The 14701-nt window shown below is 54.9% G+C and overlaps 1 protein-coding gene across 2 annotated transcripts in view; it reads right to left on the reverse strand.

The window, feature by feature from the left end:
• MAN1C1 (mannosidase alpha class 1C member 1) overlaps window positions 1-14701 on the reverse strand; it is a 136953-nt gene that overhangs the window by 11240 nt on the left and 111012 nt on the right. For both annotated transcript variants that reach the window (XM_032390955.1, XM_032390965.1), the window contains exons 5-8: window positions 14576-14670; window positions 8303-8429; window positions 5248-5341; window positions 496-611 (exon numbers count right to left, since the gene is read on the reverse strand). In XM_032390955.1, the coding sequence (XP_032246846.1) occupies window positions 496-611; window positions 5248-5341; window positions 8303-8429; window positions 14576-14670 (432 nt within the window). The remainder of the gene's footprint in view (window positions 1-495; window positions 612-5247; window positions 5342-8302; window positions 8430-14575; window positions 14671-14701) is intronic.

The following is a 14701-nucleotide window of genomic DNA, read 5'->3' on the forward strand; positions in this document are numbered from 1 at the left end:
TCTCTGGGCCTTGGTTTCCATCCACATAAAGAGAAGGAGCAGAACTGGATGCTCCACTGAGGGAGGCCCCTCCCTGCTTGCACATGCTAATTACATCACCCTTGGTTCTGCAGGGAGATGGCTGAGGATCTTGCTTTGGCAGCCTCATCTCGGGGCTCCCAGGCCAGTGTCTGGCTGTGTTCTGGGCTCTGACACATTCACGGAAGCCCAGACACCATGATTTCCGAATCTGACTGGCTGCCGCTTCCCGTGAGACCTCGGACAAATGGCTTTACCTCCACGAGCACGGGTTTTGCATCTGTAAAACGAGGATGCTAACATGGCCCTAATTTCAAGGCATTTGAGGACAGTCACAAGCTGCGTGTGCAAAGCACTGGGAGGGAGACTCTCTTGTTCTTCCAGCCAGCTCGCCGTGGAGGAGGGCTGGGCAAGGAAGGCCCTGGTACTCAGGGCTCAGTGCCAGAGCTGGTGGTGAATGACCAACTAAAGTCTTACCTCCAAGGCTTCGTAGTACATATCTTTAGCCTCCACATCTGTCTTGGCCGACATCAACCAGGATTTGATCAAATATTCATAAAAACTGTCCCCGAGGCCTCCAACCGAGACGTGGTCTGTGAGGAGAGAGAGGACAGAAGCATTATCTCCAACTGCTGAGGCTGTCGGGCAGGCCTCCCCAAGGGAATGCACCCGGGCAGCGAGTCTCGTCCGCCGGCCTCAGTGGCCCCCCCAGGGCCATGTGCGGGGTGGGGGGGGGAGCAAGCCTTTAATGAGCAGCCTCTGAGCCCTGCAGGAACAGGGGCAGAAAGGAAGCCCCAGGCTGAGACTCGGGGAACCCAGGGCCATCCTGAGCACTATCACCTGGCACACGAGTGCACGGCTCACCCGGGTGTATAAATCATGTCGCTTTAGCAGGTCAGGGATGGCAGGGCCTCTGGTTATTAACTGTAAATGAGTTGCATTTCTTTAAAAAGATAATCTGGTGGCAGGGAGTTCAGAGATTTTTATTACCCAGTGACAAACATGGTAATTAATGCTGGGCAGATTCATAAAAGGCCACGGAAAGGAGGAACAGGAGGCTTAATTTAGTCAGAATACAGAACCACTTGGAAAAACCGAGCTTCCGTTGAGCAGACTAGGATAAATGGAGTTTCCAAGGAGAAGGGGTTGGGAAGAATTGGGTCTGAGGAGCCCGTCTTTGCCCTGGTGGCATCTGCCTGGAGTTGCCCATGGACAGGACTGAGTGACTCCACCCAGTGCTATCCCTGGAGAAAGACGGGTCAACCAGGATCACTTAACCAGAGAAGAAAGACATGGAAAACACTTCACTCACATGCTTTAAAAATTAACAACAGGGAAACACAAAGGCATTTAATAGATATAACAAAGAGCAACTTCAGTTCCCTGTTAAGATGCACTTAAGCAGAGAGACAGAGAGAGGAAGGAAAATAGGGGCAGATTAAGGTGGGGTAGGGTTGGTGCGGAGGGTATTTCCAGCTCCTCTGGAGGAAGTGGGGATAGGAAGAGAAGGGAGGGAAGGTAGGTGGGGGGATGAGAGAAAGAAACAGAGAATCCATCAAAAGCTACCATTTCTCCAGGGTCCACTGTGGGCCAGGAGCTTTACTGTACTATCTAGAACAACCTCCCAAGAATCCTGCAAGGTAGGCATTGCCAATCCCTTTCCCAGATGGGAAAGCTGGGTGGGCCTACATAGCTCCTCCAAGGCCACCAAGGTGGCAGAGCCCTCGCTTTCTGCTGCTTTACAGCCAACCAGAGCGTGAAAACATGCTTCTTCTATGCCTAGAGATAGAAAGGACAAGTGTGAAGACAGCGGGACCAAAAGTCAGAGGGTAAAGACAGGTGAGAACCAGGAAAGTGGGCTGAGAGGAATACCCAGAGTAAACCAGCCCTTTCAGCTCCCTCCAGCCCCATAAATAAATCATGGCCCAGCAAGGGCTCAGGACTTGCAAAAATTGGAACAGACCAGAGAAATCCTGAGCCTTGGGGAGGCACGGGAGGGGGTCCGTGCAGTCTGGACCCTGCTGTGTGAAGAGACGCTCACCAGCACAGCATACCCCCGGCCCCCCCTTGCTACATGGAGGACACGGCACAAAGGGAGGCGCAGGGGCATGCCAAGCCCAGCATGCTGGTGGCGTGTCCGAAGCTGGAGCAGGAGGTCTGTGCCGAGCAGGGGCTGGGGAAGGCTGCAAGTCAAACCGGGCCAGCCTCCGCTGAGGGGACCTCCCACAGCTCACAGCCCACAGAAGAGGCACACAGGCACGCAGCCAGGGGCCCTGCCATCTCCACACTCTTCCGGCCCTGCCGCCTGTCACCGTTTTCTCTGCCACTCCAGACACTCCTAGCCCCCTGCCTTCCCACTTGTCTCTCACCTGTGGTGACCCCTTCCCCCCCTTGCATGGCTAGCACTTCCTCACTGCTACACCCCAGCTCGGTCATCCTCTCGGCAGAAAGGCCTTTCTCAGTGTTCTCCTAAGCCTGCCCGCCGTCCTTCCCTACATGAGGAACGAGTGAGACAGGGTGCACGCAAATCTGGCCCCAGGGCGCCTCACGTGGGAAGCGCTCCGTGGCAGCCGATCCTTCCGGTGCCGGGCGTGTGCCTTGCCCTTGGCGGCTCCCAAAGCGGTGGTGTCCGTATCTGCTTATGGGTCCGCGTCCCCCACCAGGCTGTGGGCTCTCTATGGGGAGGGGCCGTGTAGGATTCACATTTTATGCCCACTGCGGGCACCCAATAAGTCCCGAATGGAAGAAAGAGAGGTTTGAGCTGTGCTGGGAAGGGCCTTGAATGCCAAGCCAAAGAGTTGGGACTTCATCATGTGACCGCAGCGTGTGCATGACGTGGTTGAGGGCGCAGCCTGGCAGGTGTGCAGGAGAGGGGAGCCAGGCCCCCGGGAGCTCCATGGGTGTTTGCGACAGGACACCCTCTTGGGGCTGTGTGAACGATTCTCCTTTGGAGGTCCCACTGCTTCCTGGCTAGTGTGCGTCTGCGGTGTCTACCCCCCGAAGCGTGTGGTACACCGAGAGCCCAGAGCGGGAACTGGAAGACACAGATCTGCCATTAGCTCAGGGCAAGCCATTCTCCTCTCTGGGCCTCCAGCTTTTGGTCAATAAAATGCAAAAGAGGAGCGTGCCGCCCTCTGAGCTCTAAGTGGCTCTGTGAGGATGGGTCTCGTCTGTGCTAGGTACCGGCAGAAACCTGGTGGACTTGTCCTGGCTGTGAGTCCTAGTGGCAGGAGGGTCTTGGCCTCCTCTGTTATCCTGCAGCTCAGCTTCCAGCAGGAGGGGGGAGCAGCAAGAACATAGGCCTGACACCAGGACACAGCCCCAACTCTCCCTCCCCAAGCTGCAGTTTCTGTGGTTGCAAATGGGCTAACCAAGGATTCAAAAAGAGGAAAGAAGGTGAACATACTTAGCGTATGTAAGTTGGGAATGTTATCGTCTGTTGGAAAAACACACAATTACCAAAAAATCCCAGTGAAACCACAGAGAACCTGAGATGGGCTGGGGTGCCAGATCCGGAGGGTTGGGGAGGGGAGGCAGGCAGGTGCCCAGATGAGCAGGACTTTCTAGCTTTCCCTCTGTTCTTTAGCAGGCCTCAGATTCATATTTTATTAATATGAAACAATTTTCCATATGTGACTGACCTTACCCAGGCCCGCAACCTGAAAAGAAAGTTCTGCTTCTCAGGGGGGTGGGGGTGGGGCGGCTCCCTGGAATTTGCCAAGGTAGCTGCTCAGACAGGGAAGTCACATCCCCCTCTGCCTCTCGAAGGCTTCTGCTGTGGAGCAGCTAAAGCCAGCAGCCGGGTAGTTTATCTCTTTACCCAGTCAAGCCTTGCAATTAAAAGCAGTAACGGTTATTGAACTGTCTTCCCGTGGCCATAATCTGTAATTCAAACCTTCATTTTCTCCCTGCACTTTTGGATTTGGCAGTGTGCTTTCGTTAAAAATACTTTGTATTTCTGTAAGTGGTTCTTGCAGGAGGCCACTTGGGGGTGAGGTCATCACTGGGGAAAATTCCTGGGTCACATTTTCTGGGCCTCCTGGATCTGCAGTCACAGAGGCCCAGGGTTGCAAGAATAGGCCTCTGCAGTTTCTCCCCCGTGTCCCTGCAGGCTGGCCCGGCCTCCAGGCCCTGCTTGCATACCTTTACTGATGGGCACTCGTTACCTTTTGGCACAACACATGTCATCTTTGGAAGATGAACTGAAATCTGTTTCCTGCAGCTTCTGACCATTACTCCCACATCCCTCCGTGGTGCACAAAAAAGCTATCTCGGGGTCTTCTCCCATTTGCAGGAGACGAAACCAAGGCTTGAGGAGATAAAGTGCATTTCCCACAGTCAGGCAGTAATTAGTCTCAAGTACTTTGCTTTTGAGTCCCTTGCTGATGTCATAACAAATAGGGCTGGAGGCAAGGGAAAGGGAGAGGACTCCTTGTTTCAGCAGAAGTGGTGGAGGTGGGGGAGGGAGCCCCTAGAGGCAGGGCCCAAGGAACCTGTGGTCACCAATTCCTGCTGTGACCTCATGATCAGGGCCTCTTGACAGGGGTGCAATCCCAGGGTCCTGGGAGACTTTTCCACACCCTCCAGCCTGCAAGTCCCCCAGACCCCATTCTGTTTCGGTGGGTGGAGCTGGGGGCTGTAACTGAGGCTCCCCAGTGACCCACACCCGTCTTGTTGAGGCACAAGCCTCTGAACAGAGAACAGAACTCCCAGGACCCATTCTGTCAGGTGCAAGATACAGCAGTAAATTCACGATTTTTGTATTGCTATATAGTTAGGCTCTGCTTAAAAATTAAAAAAAAAAAAAAGGATTAAAGCTGGAGGTGGGGCACCCGATCCTGGGAGAGGATGCGTGGTCTTTCCCGGGGCCATTTCTGGAGTGGACAGACGGTTCTATGTGGAACACCCCCACAAGTCTGGGGGACGGCCAGAGACGCTTCAGTGGTGCCTTAAGAGATGGAAGCCTGGAGACAGGCAGTGTGCAGGGGATGCAGAGGGCAGGCCTCGCAAGGGGGCAGCCACCACACCTGTCACAACAGCCCACCAAACACGAGGACAGTGAAGACCCCAGGACGCTTGGCAGGGCGGGTGGGGTCCGGGAGCACAGAGCAAAGGCCTCACTGGCCTGCGGCTCTGAGAAACGTGACCCTGCTCACTTGGCCCGCACGCCTCGCACGGGATGCTGACCGCAATCAGTGGAAGGCGGGGCGGCGGCATCTCCATACTCACGTTGCATCCAGTTCCCGCTCACTGGGCTGAGGAAGTTGGGGTAGAGGCCGAAGGGCTTGTTGATCTTCCTGAGGACTTTTCGGATGTTCCTGACCTGCCAAGAAACGGACACCAGACGCACCTTCACTTTCTGGAAGGAGCCACTGGCTCTTAGCCACCGCCGCAGAAGGAGGCAGCTTGTTCGGATCCGAAGAGGACACCACTCAGACGAGGCAGGAGGGAGAGCTGACAACAGCAGGCCCCAGCCCGGAGGTGGCGAGACAGCCATGCCCTGGGCCCACGGGTGGGGCACTGCAGGACACGGCCACAGGGGAGCCTGGCCACCGCCTTGGGGCCCTGCGAGGTCCCCATGCTCCCCTCACTTCACCCCTTCCTCACGATGCCTTGCTTTGGGGCATGGGCATTTTCAGGAGAGGGGGTGGTTCCTATAAGCGATAGTCGCTCATTTTTAAGTGCTAGGTAACACTGCCTCTTTGATAGGTCAGAAATTGTCAATCCTGGCAATTCCATAACATTCAGCCTAGAAACATGTTATTGTATCGGACACCATAGGAACCATTCCAGAGGAAAGGCCTGGGCTCCTCAACACCCCTGCCCCAACAACAACAGCTGTTAACATTTCTCAGTCCTTCTGAGCCAGACCCATTACATACATCACCTCGGACCCTTAGAACAACCCATCTGGTATTATCTCTGTGTAACAGGTGACAAACCCGAATCCCAGAGTTTCAGTGGCATGCCCGTGGTCACTCAGTTCATAAGTGGCAGAGCCAGGACACAAGGCAGGGCTCGGCTGGCCACACAGAGTAGCCCTTGTGTCCAACATGGGTCAGGGCAGGCCGTGCAGTCACATGTCGCAGAGGCTGCCTGGCTGGAGCAAGAAGAGGCTAGATTTGCAACCTTTGGGGCAACAGAGGGTGAGAAGCAGGAAGGCTTTATCCCTTGGGGTCTGCTCTCTGGCAGTACATGAAATGCTTCCAGCACAGAATCCACTAGAACAGCAAGGCCCTTGGGGACGGTATTATATCATGCTTGTAGATTTATCTACAAGGCAAGGAGCAGGGAGAGGAGCCTTTTAGCTGTCAGACCTTTCTTTCTAGGGGACGGCACTTTGCTTTACCACATGAGATTTCATATCCATTTATGTTAACGGAGTCCATTATAGGGGACAGGAATGTGCTTGTATCTGAGTTATTCTCGACTGTCCTGGTAGTGAGCAGTGAAGCAGGCTAAATTAGCTCCCCTGGAGGGTATGGATGCTTCTAGAATTTGGGCCAATTTGTTGACTGCCAATAATCGCCTCTGTGGGAGGCATGATTGGGGGATGAAAATAGCCGGAGAATATAAATGTAGAGGGAGACAGAAAGACAGGCAGATGGACTCGAGAGGAAAAGCCTGAAGCCTGCTATACTAATCTGGTCTTGAAAGAATGTGGGCTTCGGAGTCAGAAAGTCCTGGGCTTGAATTCTAGCTTTATCACTTACCAGCTGAATGACCCAGGACAAGAGACTGAACCTCTGAGTCTCAGTTTCCTCCTCTGTAAAATGCGGATAACAGTAAGACCCACCTCAGGGTTTGGAAGGGTGGTTAGGGACACTATAAGGTACCCAACAAATAGTAGGTGCTAGGGCAGTGGTAGCTAGTTTGTCCAGATTAGCCAGGGACTAGAGTGAGCTCCCTGTTCTGCTCCAGTGTGAGTCAGTCACAACCTTCCCAGAGGAGTTTGACTCAAGAGCAAAGGAAACAGGGAGGCTGGGGGAAGGAGGGTTTGGGAGGCAGGAAAATGGATCAGTAAATAAGACCCATCAGGAAGTGGGATGGAATTTCTTTCATGAACTTGCAAGGTGGGGTGTCACACGGTGGCAGAGTCCTCCCAGTACAGGCTCTGAAGGCAGTTCTGACATGACAGGCTGTTTAAGGGGGGTAGTGAGCCCCAACCCAGAGGAAGTGATCAAGGGGCTGAAAAGCTCTCCTTGAGCTTCCCAAGAATGCTCGGGGGATTCCCACACTGAATAAGCAGTGCTCTTAAATTCGGCATCAAAAAGCACCTGGGTGCTTATTAAAAATGCAGATTCCCGGGCCTGGGTGACACCCAGAGATGTGTTTCCTACAGGCACGCCGGGTGATGCTTTGAGGCTGGTTGGTGGACATACGACTGGGAGCCGCTGGGTGGAGGTGTGAATCTATGATCTCCCAGCTCCCTTGGCACCCCAAGAGTCTAACCCTCAGAGAAGGGAAGGTTTTGGGAGTGGAGGCGCCTCCAAAGGGATATTCTTGGAGGCGGGACTTCATCTCTCTAGGCAGGGCTCAGGAAGGGACAATTGCTGATGGAGCCCGCGCGCCCTCTGAGGGTGGTGTGTGTACCCTTGCCTTCCTTGGGTTTAGGGTTAGACCCGCGCGGAGGCACTTCCAGACGGTGGAACTGCTGAGGGCTGTCAACGTGGAGGAACTGCTTCTTCTGGAGGGCTCCACAGAGGGGCAGGAGCAGGCAGCTGTCAGGCTGGCCGACAGCCTGGATGCTAGCTCTCAGCACCCCTTGCGGCCTGAGCCAGCCCGGTAACAATGAGGACGAAGAGACGTGTGCCTCTGCCGTCGTAGAGTGAAATCGCTTTGCCAGCCTGCTGACAACATGAGCTAGGCGGGCATCTGGAAGGAAAAGGCAGCAGATCTCACATGAAAAAGTTAACTGGCTCTGGAAAGGGGACTTTTGCACCCGGTGGCCAATTCCTGCCAACGCCCGCGGGTGCCTGGATTTCAGTTCCTGTGCTCTCTCCAGATTCCACGTATGCGTGGTTGCCGCCGAGCAACCACGTGGTTGTCCCGGTGAAAACCTCGCCGGCAGCCTCCTCTCCTCCCTGCCCCAGCAGAACCCTGATTACCCACTGCGCGCACCTTCCTGCCATCTGGCTTCGGGCACGCTCAGGGCTTCCGCAGCTGTATTAGCGGTGGCTGGACGTCCCCCGCACCCCCCCACCCCCACTGATGGGGGACCTGCTGAGTGTGGAGAAGAGGGAGACACCATTCGGGGGTGGGGGGGAGCAGGGAGAACACTTGCCTTTTCTGCGAAGACCTGGTTGCCAGAGAGCTCGGTGAGGTGTAAGAACTCCAGGTGCAGGGATCCAAACTCAGCCAGGATGCTGCTGCTCCCAGCCATGGCCCAGCCCCAGCTCCTGTTGGAGCCGCTGTAAAGAGATGGAAGCACCCCCTGTCACCCCGCTGCTGGTGAGGCTGGCTCCCCTGCTGAGAGTAACCGGTGTGGGGGGGGAGATTGCGCAGTGGGGGAGCACCCACTCGTGCCAGGTCCCGTCCTGGGTGCTCTGGCCACCTGGTCTCCGTTGCTCCTCCCTGGGAGTCAGTACCAGTAATAGCCCCAACTGCTGATGAGGACACAGAGGTCACCTGCACTATTCTTTGTTTCTATCGTCAAGCAGCCCCTGGGAGATGTGTGGGCTCAAGGGCGGTAGCAGAGCTGCCTTGGTGGCCAAGACCTGGCACCCAAGTTACGCTAAATTTACAGGTGATATGGACAATGCCGTCAGGGACCACAAGGACCCTGCAGAACGCTTTCTGTCCTCTGGCTGAAGGCAATCCGGCTGCCTCACAGTCTGTGGCGCCGTATGCGCGGGGCACACCGCTGTGGCTGGGGTCGGAACGGGGCAGATGAAAAGCGGGGACCCTACCTGGCTCTTTCCCTCTTCTCACACTGTCAGTGCTGCCCAAGGACACACAGTGGCCCCTCCTGGAATTTTGTGGACCCCACGCCTGAGGGGCAGGTGACTCTGGTACGACCACGTGCCCGGAGCTGCAGGCTCCCTGGGAGGCCCGAGGTTAGGAATGAAACGAACAGCGGCTCTCGGAGTAAAGGTCTCCTCAGCTGTTAATCACGTGTGTCTCATGAACACCTCAGACAGATCCTCGCTGGAGAAGGCTGTCTCAGTCCCGCTTCCAGGTCCGGGGTGCTTCCAAGGAGGAAGAGCGCAGAGGTGGGGTCTCAGGAAATCCTCCCACTTGCCCCTCTCACAGATGAGGAAAACAAGGCCTGGGATGGTGACGTCACCCACTCGCCATCACACAGCACGTGGAGCAGCTGGGACTCAAGGCTGGCCTGACACCAGAGCTGGTCCTAACCACTGTGTGGCCTGCCTCTCCTTAAATTATATAATAAGCAAGGACGCTGCCTTTCCAGGTGTTTTCACTTAAATCTCTACAGCCAGGGGGCCAGCATCAAGTTTCTTAGCTGAGAGGCCTTGGGCAAACCATCCCCACCTTATGCACCTGCATCATCAAACTGGGCGAGGGTAATTGGTCCTGGTCTCTGTTCCTAGGGCTTTTGTGGGGTGAAGAGGGAAAAGAAAAGCACAGAATGGGGGTGTCCTTTCTGCCTCCTCTCCCCGTGCCTCAGTTTCCTCATATGTACCATGATGATCTTTCCTGTGGGACATTTAGGACAACCAGGGGGCCAGGGTGGGGATGGAGCAGGGTGGAGTGAGTGCCCCTATCTGTAGGGGCTCCAAGGAGTAGGCTGAGGGGGCTGGCTCTGCCCTGGCCTCTGGGAAGCCCCTCCACTTCCTTGCTGGGATAGCTCTGCCTCTCTAGGAACTGGCCTCTGTCTGTCTGTCTCCCCAGGACAGGACATAGGGAGGCAGATGTGGGAGAAGGTGGGTCTGGGAGGTCACAGTTTGCCATCTGAGGGGCACCCCTTTTCCTGGGGTGGGCTGGGGCTCTCCTGAGGCTGCCCCTCTCCTCTCCAAACTCCATTATCTGGCCTGAATATAGTTTCTGAAATCAAACTCATCAGTCTCAATTTCCAGAAATAGGTGGAGGACTCAAGTCTTAGGATCTGATGGAGCAGGTGGCCTCAATAAACAAAGACAACCACGGGCCCCTTCTTCTTGTCTCCACCTCTTTGGGTATTTCCCTGACTTGGGGGCAGGTAGAGAGGGATGGGCTGCACAGAGAGGGGAGACTTGGCTCGTGGATAATAAATAAAACAGCTTCTGTGTATTGAGCCACTACAGATACCAGGCACTGGGTCAAGCTGTTTGCTTCCTGACTTCATTTAAAGCCTACAAGGTAACACATCATTCATCCCAATATACGAAGAGGAAACTGAGGCTCAGAGAGGAAAGTAAGCTATTGGAAGGTCAGAGCTGGTAGGTGGCAGAGGCCAGATTCAGCCTGGGCTCTGTGCATCCCCTAACGGTCTCCCACCCAGATGGCCCCACATCCACCCAGAGGGAAGGGGAAGGTGTCCCCCCTCTGTCCCTCTTCCCCTCAGGCCAAGTGAGACTTCTCTCTCCAGCTATCTCAGTGGGAGATGTGGGTACCCACAGAGGGTTTCCTGAATAATGGATGCTTCCTGCCCTCACAGAGAAATTCAAGGTCAAAATAGCCACCAGTCACCCAGTTGTCTTTTGTTCTCATTTTCCCCCACATGAGCCTCTCCTTCCTCTCCCCTCCCTCCGGAGTGGGATCCCTGCAGTGGAGCCAGCCAGGCAGACAGGCAGACCACGGCTGGGCAGAGGTGGGCAGTGGGCAGGCGCCTTCCCTCTCCTGTTTGTCTTCAAGCGCCAGCTCCCGCAGCGCCCGGCTGGGCGACTTCGGGCAGGTCTGCTGATCTCTCCCGCCCTCAGTTTCCTCATCTGTTAAATGACCAAACCCACACCTCTTAGAGCTATTGTGAGGTATAAATTAGGCATGTAATTACTGTCATTTTTCACATTATGTAATTATGCACATATAAATCATGTGTTTATAGTTTATTAAAATTATTTGAGTTATTGAGTTCCTGAGGGGTGCCAGACAGCTGTAGTGTCTTATTTTATCTTCACATCCAGCTTCAGAGGTAGATACCACGATTCTTATTTCATAGGTGAGGCTGCTCAGACTCCAAGAGGGGGAGACACTCCTTCAACGTCACACAGCAAGGGACAGAACTGATAGAGCTGAATCCAAATCCAAACACTAGGTATTCTGTGCCCCAAATGCACCTGTTCTGGGCGGCATCCAGAGACCAGGAGGGCTTTTCATCAGCCCTGCAAGGCAATGGGCTAATGAAGCTCTGCCCTCTGCCTCCCTCCCTGTCTGTTAAGTCTGCAGCCTGTGTTCTCTGCCCGGGCAGAAGGGGTCGCTCCACAGTGGCCCTCCCAGCACGGCGGAAGCTCCCATAGTGTATCTGTATGTCTGTGTGTGCACTCGTGTGTACGGTATAATTGTGAACTTTAGAGCCAGACAGACCTGGTTGCTAATTCTAACTTCACTCTACTGCTGTGTGACCTTGGGTAAGCTACCTCACCTCTCTCCGCCTCAGTGTCTTCACTGGTGAAATGGGGTCCTCGTGGTCATTGTGAGGTTGAAGAGAGAGAATCCAAATCGTGTTCACATCGTGTGTGGCGCACAGTGAATGCTCGATAAACATTAGCAATTACTAAGATGCAGATTCTGTGTGTGGGGGGAGCGTGTCTATGTAAATGCATGTTTGTGTGTGTGTGGATGCAGAGCGTGCGACCAGGTGAACTTGTGTGTCTCGGCCTGCACGATGTGGGTGGGTGGCAGCCAAGTGTGTCTGCGTGTGTGAGAGCTTAATCCTTGGACTGGCCACTGCCACTCTCTCGGATTCAGCGGTCCCTCGGAGGTCACAGGTCACAGGGGTCCACGCCTCTGCCTCCCAGACAGGAAGAGCAGTCAGGCTCACTTTGGGGCAGGGTTAGTTATCTACCCCTCCCGCTGGGACCCGGTCTGGCCCTTCCTCCTGGAGCTGCCCAGAGCAAGCCCTGCCCAGGGCGGGGGCGGCCGTGTGCGGCCCAGCTCCCACCAGCAGGCCCTCTCCAAAGAGCAAACTCAGCGCCCCACGGGCCGTAAACATCCCTGACATTCCCCCCGCTGGAACAGGGAGGCGTTTTTTTAGCAACAGACTCTCTTACCCAGAAAATGAAAGGGAGGTGTTGCCAGGAAATATGCATATACATACATATGTATACAGCACTGGCAGCATGCAAATAGCCTAAAAATAAATGCGTTTTCTTAATCAGAAATGTTAGGATCTGTGTCGCATCCGGTCCGGGCTCTGAGGAACAGGGGTAAGGCAGACAGCCAGGGCAGTGCCATGCACAGATGAGGGAAGGATGACTGAGGTAAGGTCCTATCCCAGACTCCAGGCAGTGAGGCCCAAGGAACTAGCCCTGGGACAGAGAGCCACAGAGATACCATGTTTGTGTCTCGGCTCCATGATAGCTGGGCTGTGTTTCTCCAGGATCAGTGTTTGTGGGAAAGGAATCTGAGCAGTGATCCAAACGTCTGGCTCTGAAAAGTCAACCCTGGCACCGAGAACGGGATTCGATTGGCCCTGGGGGCCCCTTTGTGGCCTCTGGTGAGGTTTATGTGAGGTCACACCCCAGGAATGCTCTTGGACCAGAGACAGTAAGCGAAGGGGCCGAGCAGGCGAGTCCCCTCTCCTCTGCGAGGCCCCGGGCAGGCTGACCCAAAGAGTGGGACCTCCCCAGGACAGAGAGGAAGCCGAGGTACGGAGGCACTCACCAGAGCCCACGGCCCCCCCTCCCAGGCAGCTCCTGAGGTAAGACATCACCTCAGGAGATGGAACGGGGAAGTGTGGTGAGATGGAAATATTACAGCCTTCCTCCCAGACTCGGGGTTGTGGGAGAGCCTCAAGAACGGCCCCAGGAAGTCCCTGGGTGCCTTCTACAACGTCTCCCGGGGGGCTGCTCCTGCAGCACAGGGACAGCAGAGCTCCCGTCTGAGGGAGGGCCAGGCCGGCCTCGAGAGCAGAGCTTTCCATCTCTAACCAAACGGGCTTAAATCGTATCCCCAATTACCTAGCAGCTGGAAGACTTTGGGCAAGTTACTTCACCTCTCTGAGACTCTGTTTGAATAAAGGGTGGCTGTGAGGAGTACTCGGTGAGGCCACGTACAGAAAGCCTTAGCACAATGCTGGGCACAGGGAATTGCTCAGAAACGGTCGGCACAGTGTCATGGTTCATCTCTCATCCTGCACACAGTCCCGAGCACGGATACTTGTGGAAGGAATGAGCAAAGAATCGGACACGGATCCTGCCCTCAAGAAGCTCCCAGGCCAGCGGCGAACATGAAGAGGGATGTGACGGGGCCATAAGGAGGCAGAGAAAGTGCCTGGAGGCCAGGAGAAGTTAAAACGCTTCTGGCCCTAACGGCACAGGTGGCAGGCGAGCTGGCCTTTGCCGGCCAGGGAAGCTGTGAGAGTAAGTCGACCGGTGCAAGAACAGAGTGAGGAAAGGCAAGACAATGGGGCACTGGGGGTCCCCAGGAGCAAGACTCGTGCTCATGAAGATTCATCCATCATCCAGCTGGCTGGCCATTAGTTCTCTTGACTCTGAGCCCATCCCTTCCCCTCTCTGGGTCTCAGTCGCCACATCTGGAAAACGAGTGGATATAAACACACTCCTATCCCCACGAGAGGGAAGGGCATCTGCGAGGGGGGCAGGTAAGCACACCCCTCCACCAGGCGCTGGAGCTGGACCCAGCGGCAGCCCCGGCTCTACCTTTCTCCCGTGGCACCGCCCAGGGTCCCTTCCGTGTTGACATTCTGTGACTTAGTGACTACCCAGAAAGTCTCTAGTTCACACACTGAATTAAGCAATAGATCAGGAAGGAAAATCATGGAAGCAGCCAATGAAAATCAATGTTTTAAAACCAAGCCAGTAGAAAGAAGCATTACCAGTGGTTTCTTTGATTAGTGGAACCACATAGGAGTTTTCTGGTCTTACCTAACACTTTTGGTATAATCCACATTTTCTGCAATGAGAACTTACTATTTTTAAAGAGGGGGAAATTCCCATAAGTATTATTAAAAATGGAGTTGGAAGTCCTGGGTTTGTGTCCGGGAATGGTCAGCTACTGGCTTATGTGACCTGACTAGGCCCTTATTCCTTGGAGTCCAAGCCTCCGTGGGCTTGATGCCCCCAGAAGCCCCTCTGGGTTCTGACAATGGGTTCCTGAGACCCATTGTCTCAGAGGTCCCTCTGCTTGGGGTCTTGACACCCCCTAGCAGTTTGGGGTACCTCATGGCAGGAGGGTGTGATGTGCCTCCTGGCGCCTGACCCTAGCTGGGCACACCTCTAGGGCTGTGAGTCAAGGCAGTATTAGGGAACGATTACAGACCAGCTGCTCCCTCCCCACCTAGGGAAGATCAGCCCTGGAGAGCCCTCGGCTAAGGCCAGTCTCCACTGTGCCACTGACTCACTGGGATTCCCAAGGCGGGTCCTGTCCTCTCCATGCTTCAATTTCTTCACAGATGCAGCCAAAGCCACAAAAGGGAAACCAGAAGATGTCCTACCTTTTGAAGTTCACAACACCTTTTGGGATTCCGGTGGGGGTGTTGAAGGCCGGCAGAAGCTTCTCTCCCAGCTTGATGGCCTTTACTCGGAACACCTGTAAAGGAAGAAGCACAGGGCATCATGAA

This window comes from Phoca vitulina, unplaced genomic scaffold, assembly GCF_004348235.1.
Source record: "Phoca vitulina isolate PV1807 unplaced genomic scaffold, GSC_HSeal_1.0 scaffold2, whole genome shotgun sequence".
NCBI lineage: Eukaryota > Metazoa > Chordata > Mammalia > Carnivora > Phocidae > Phoca > Phoca vitulina.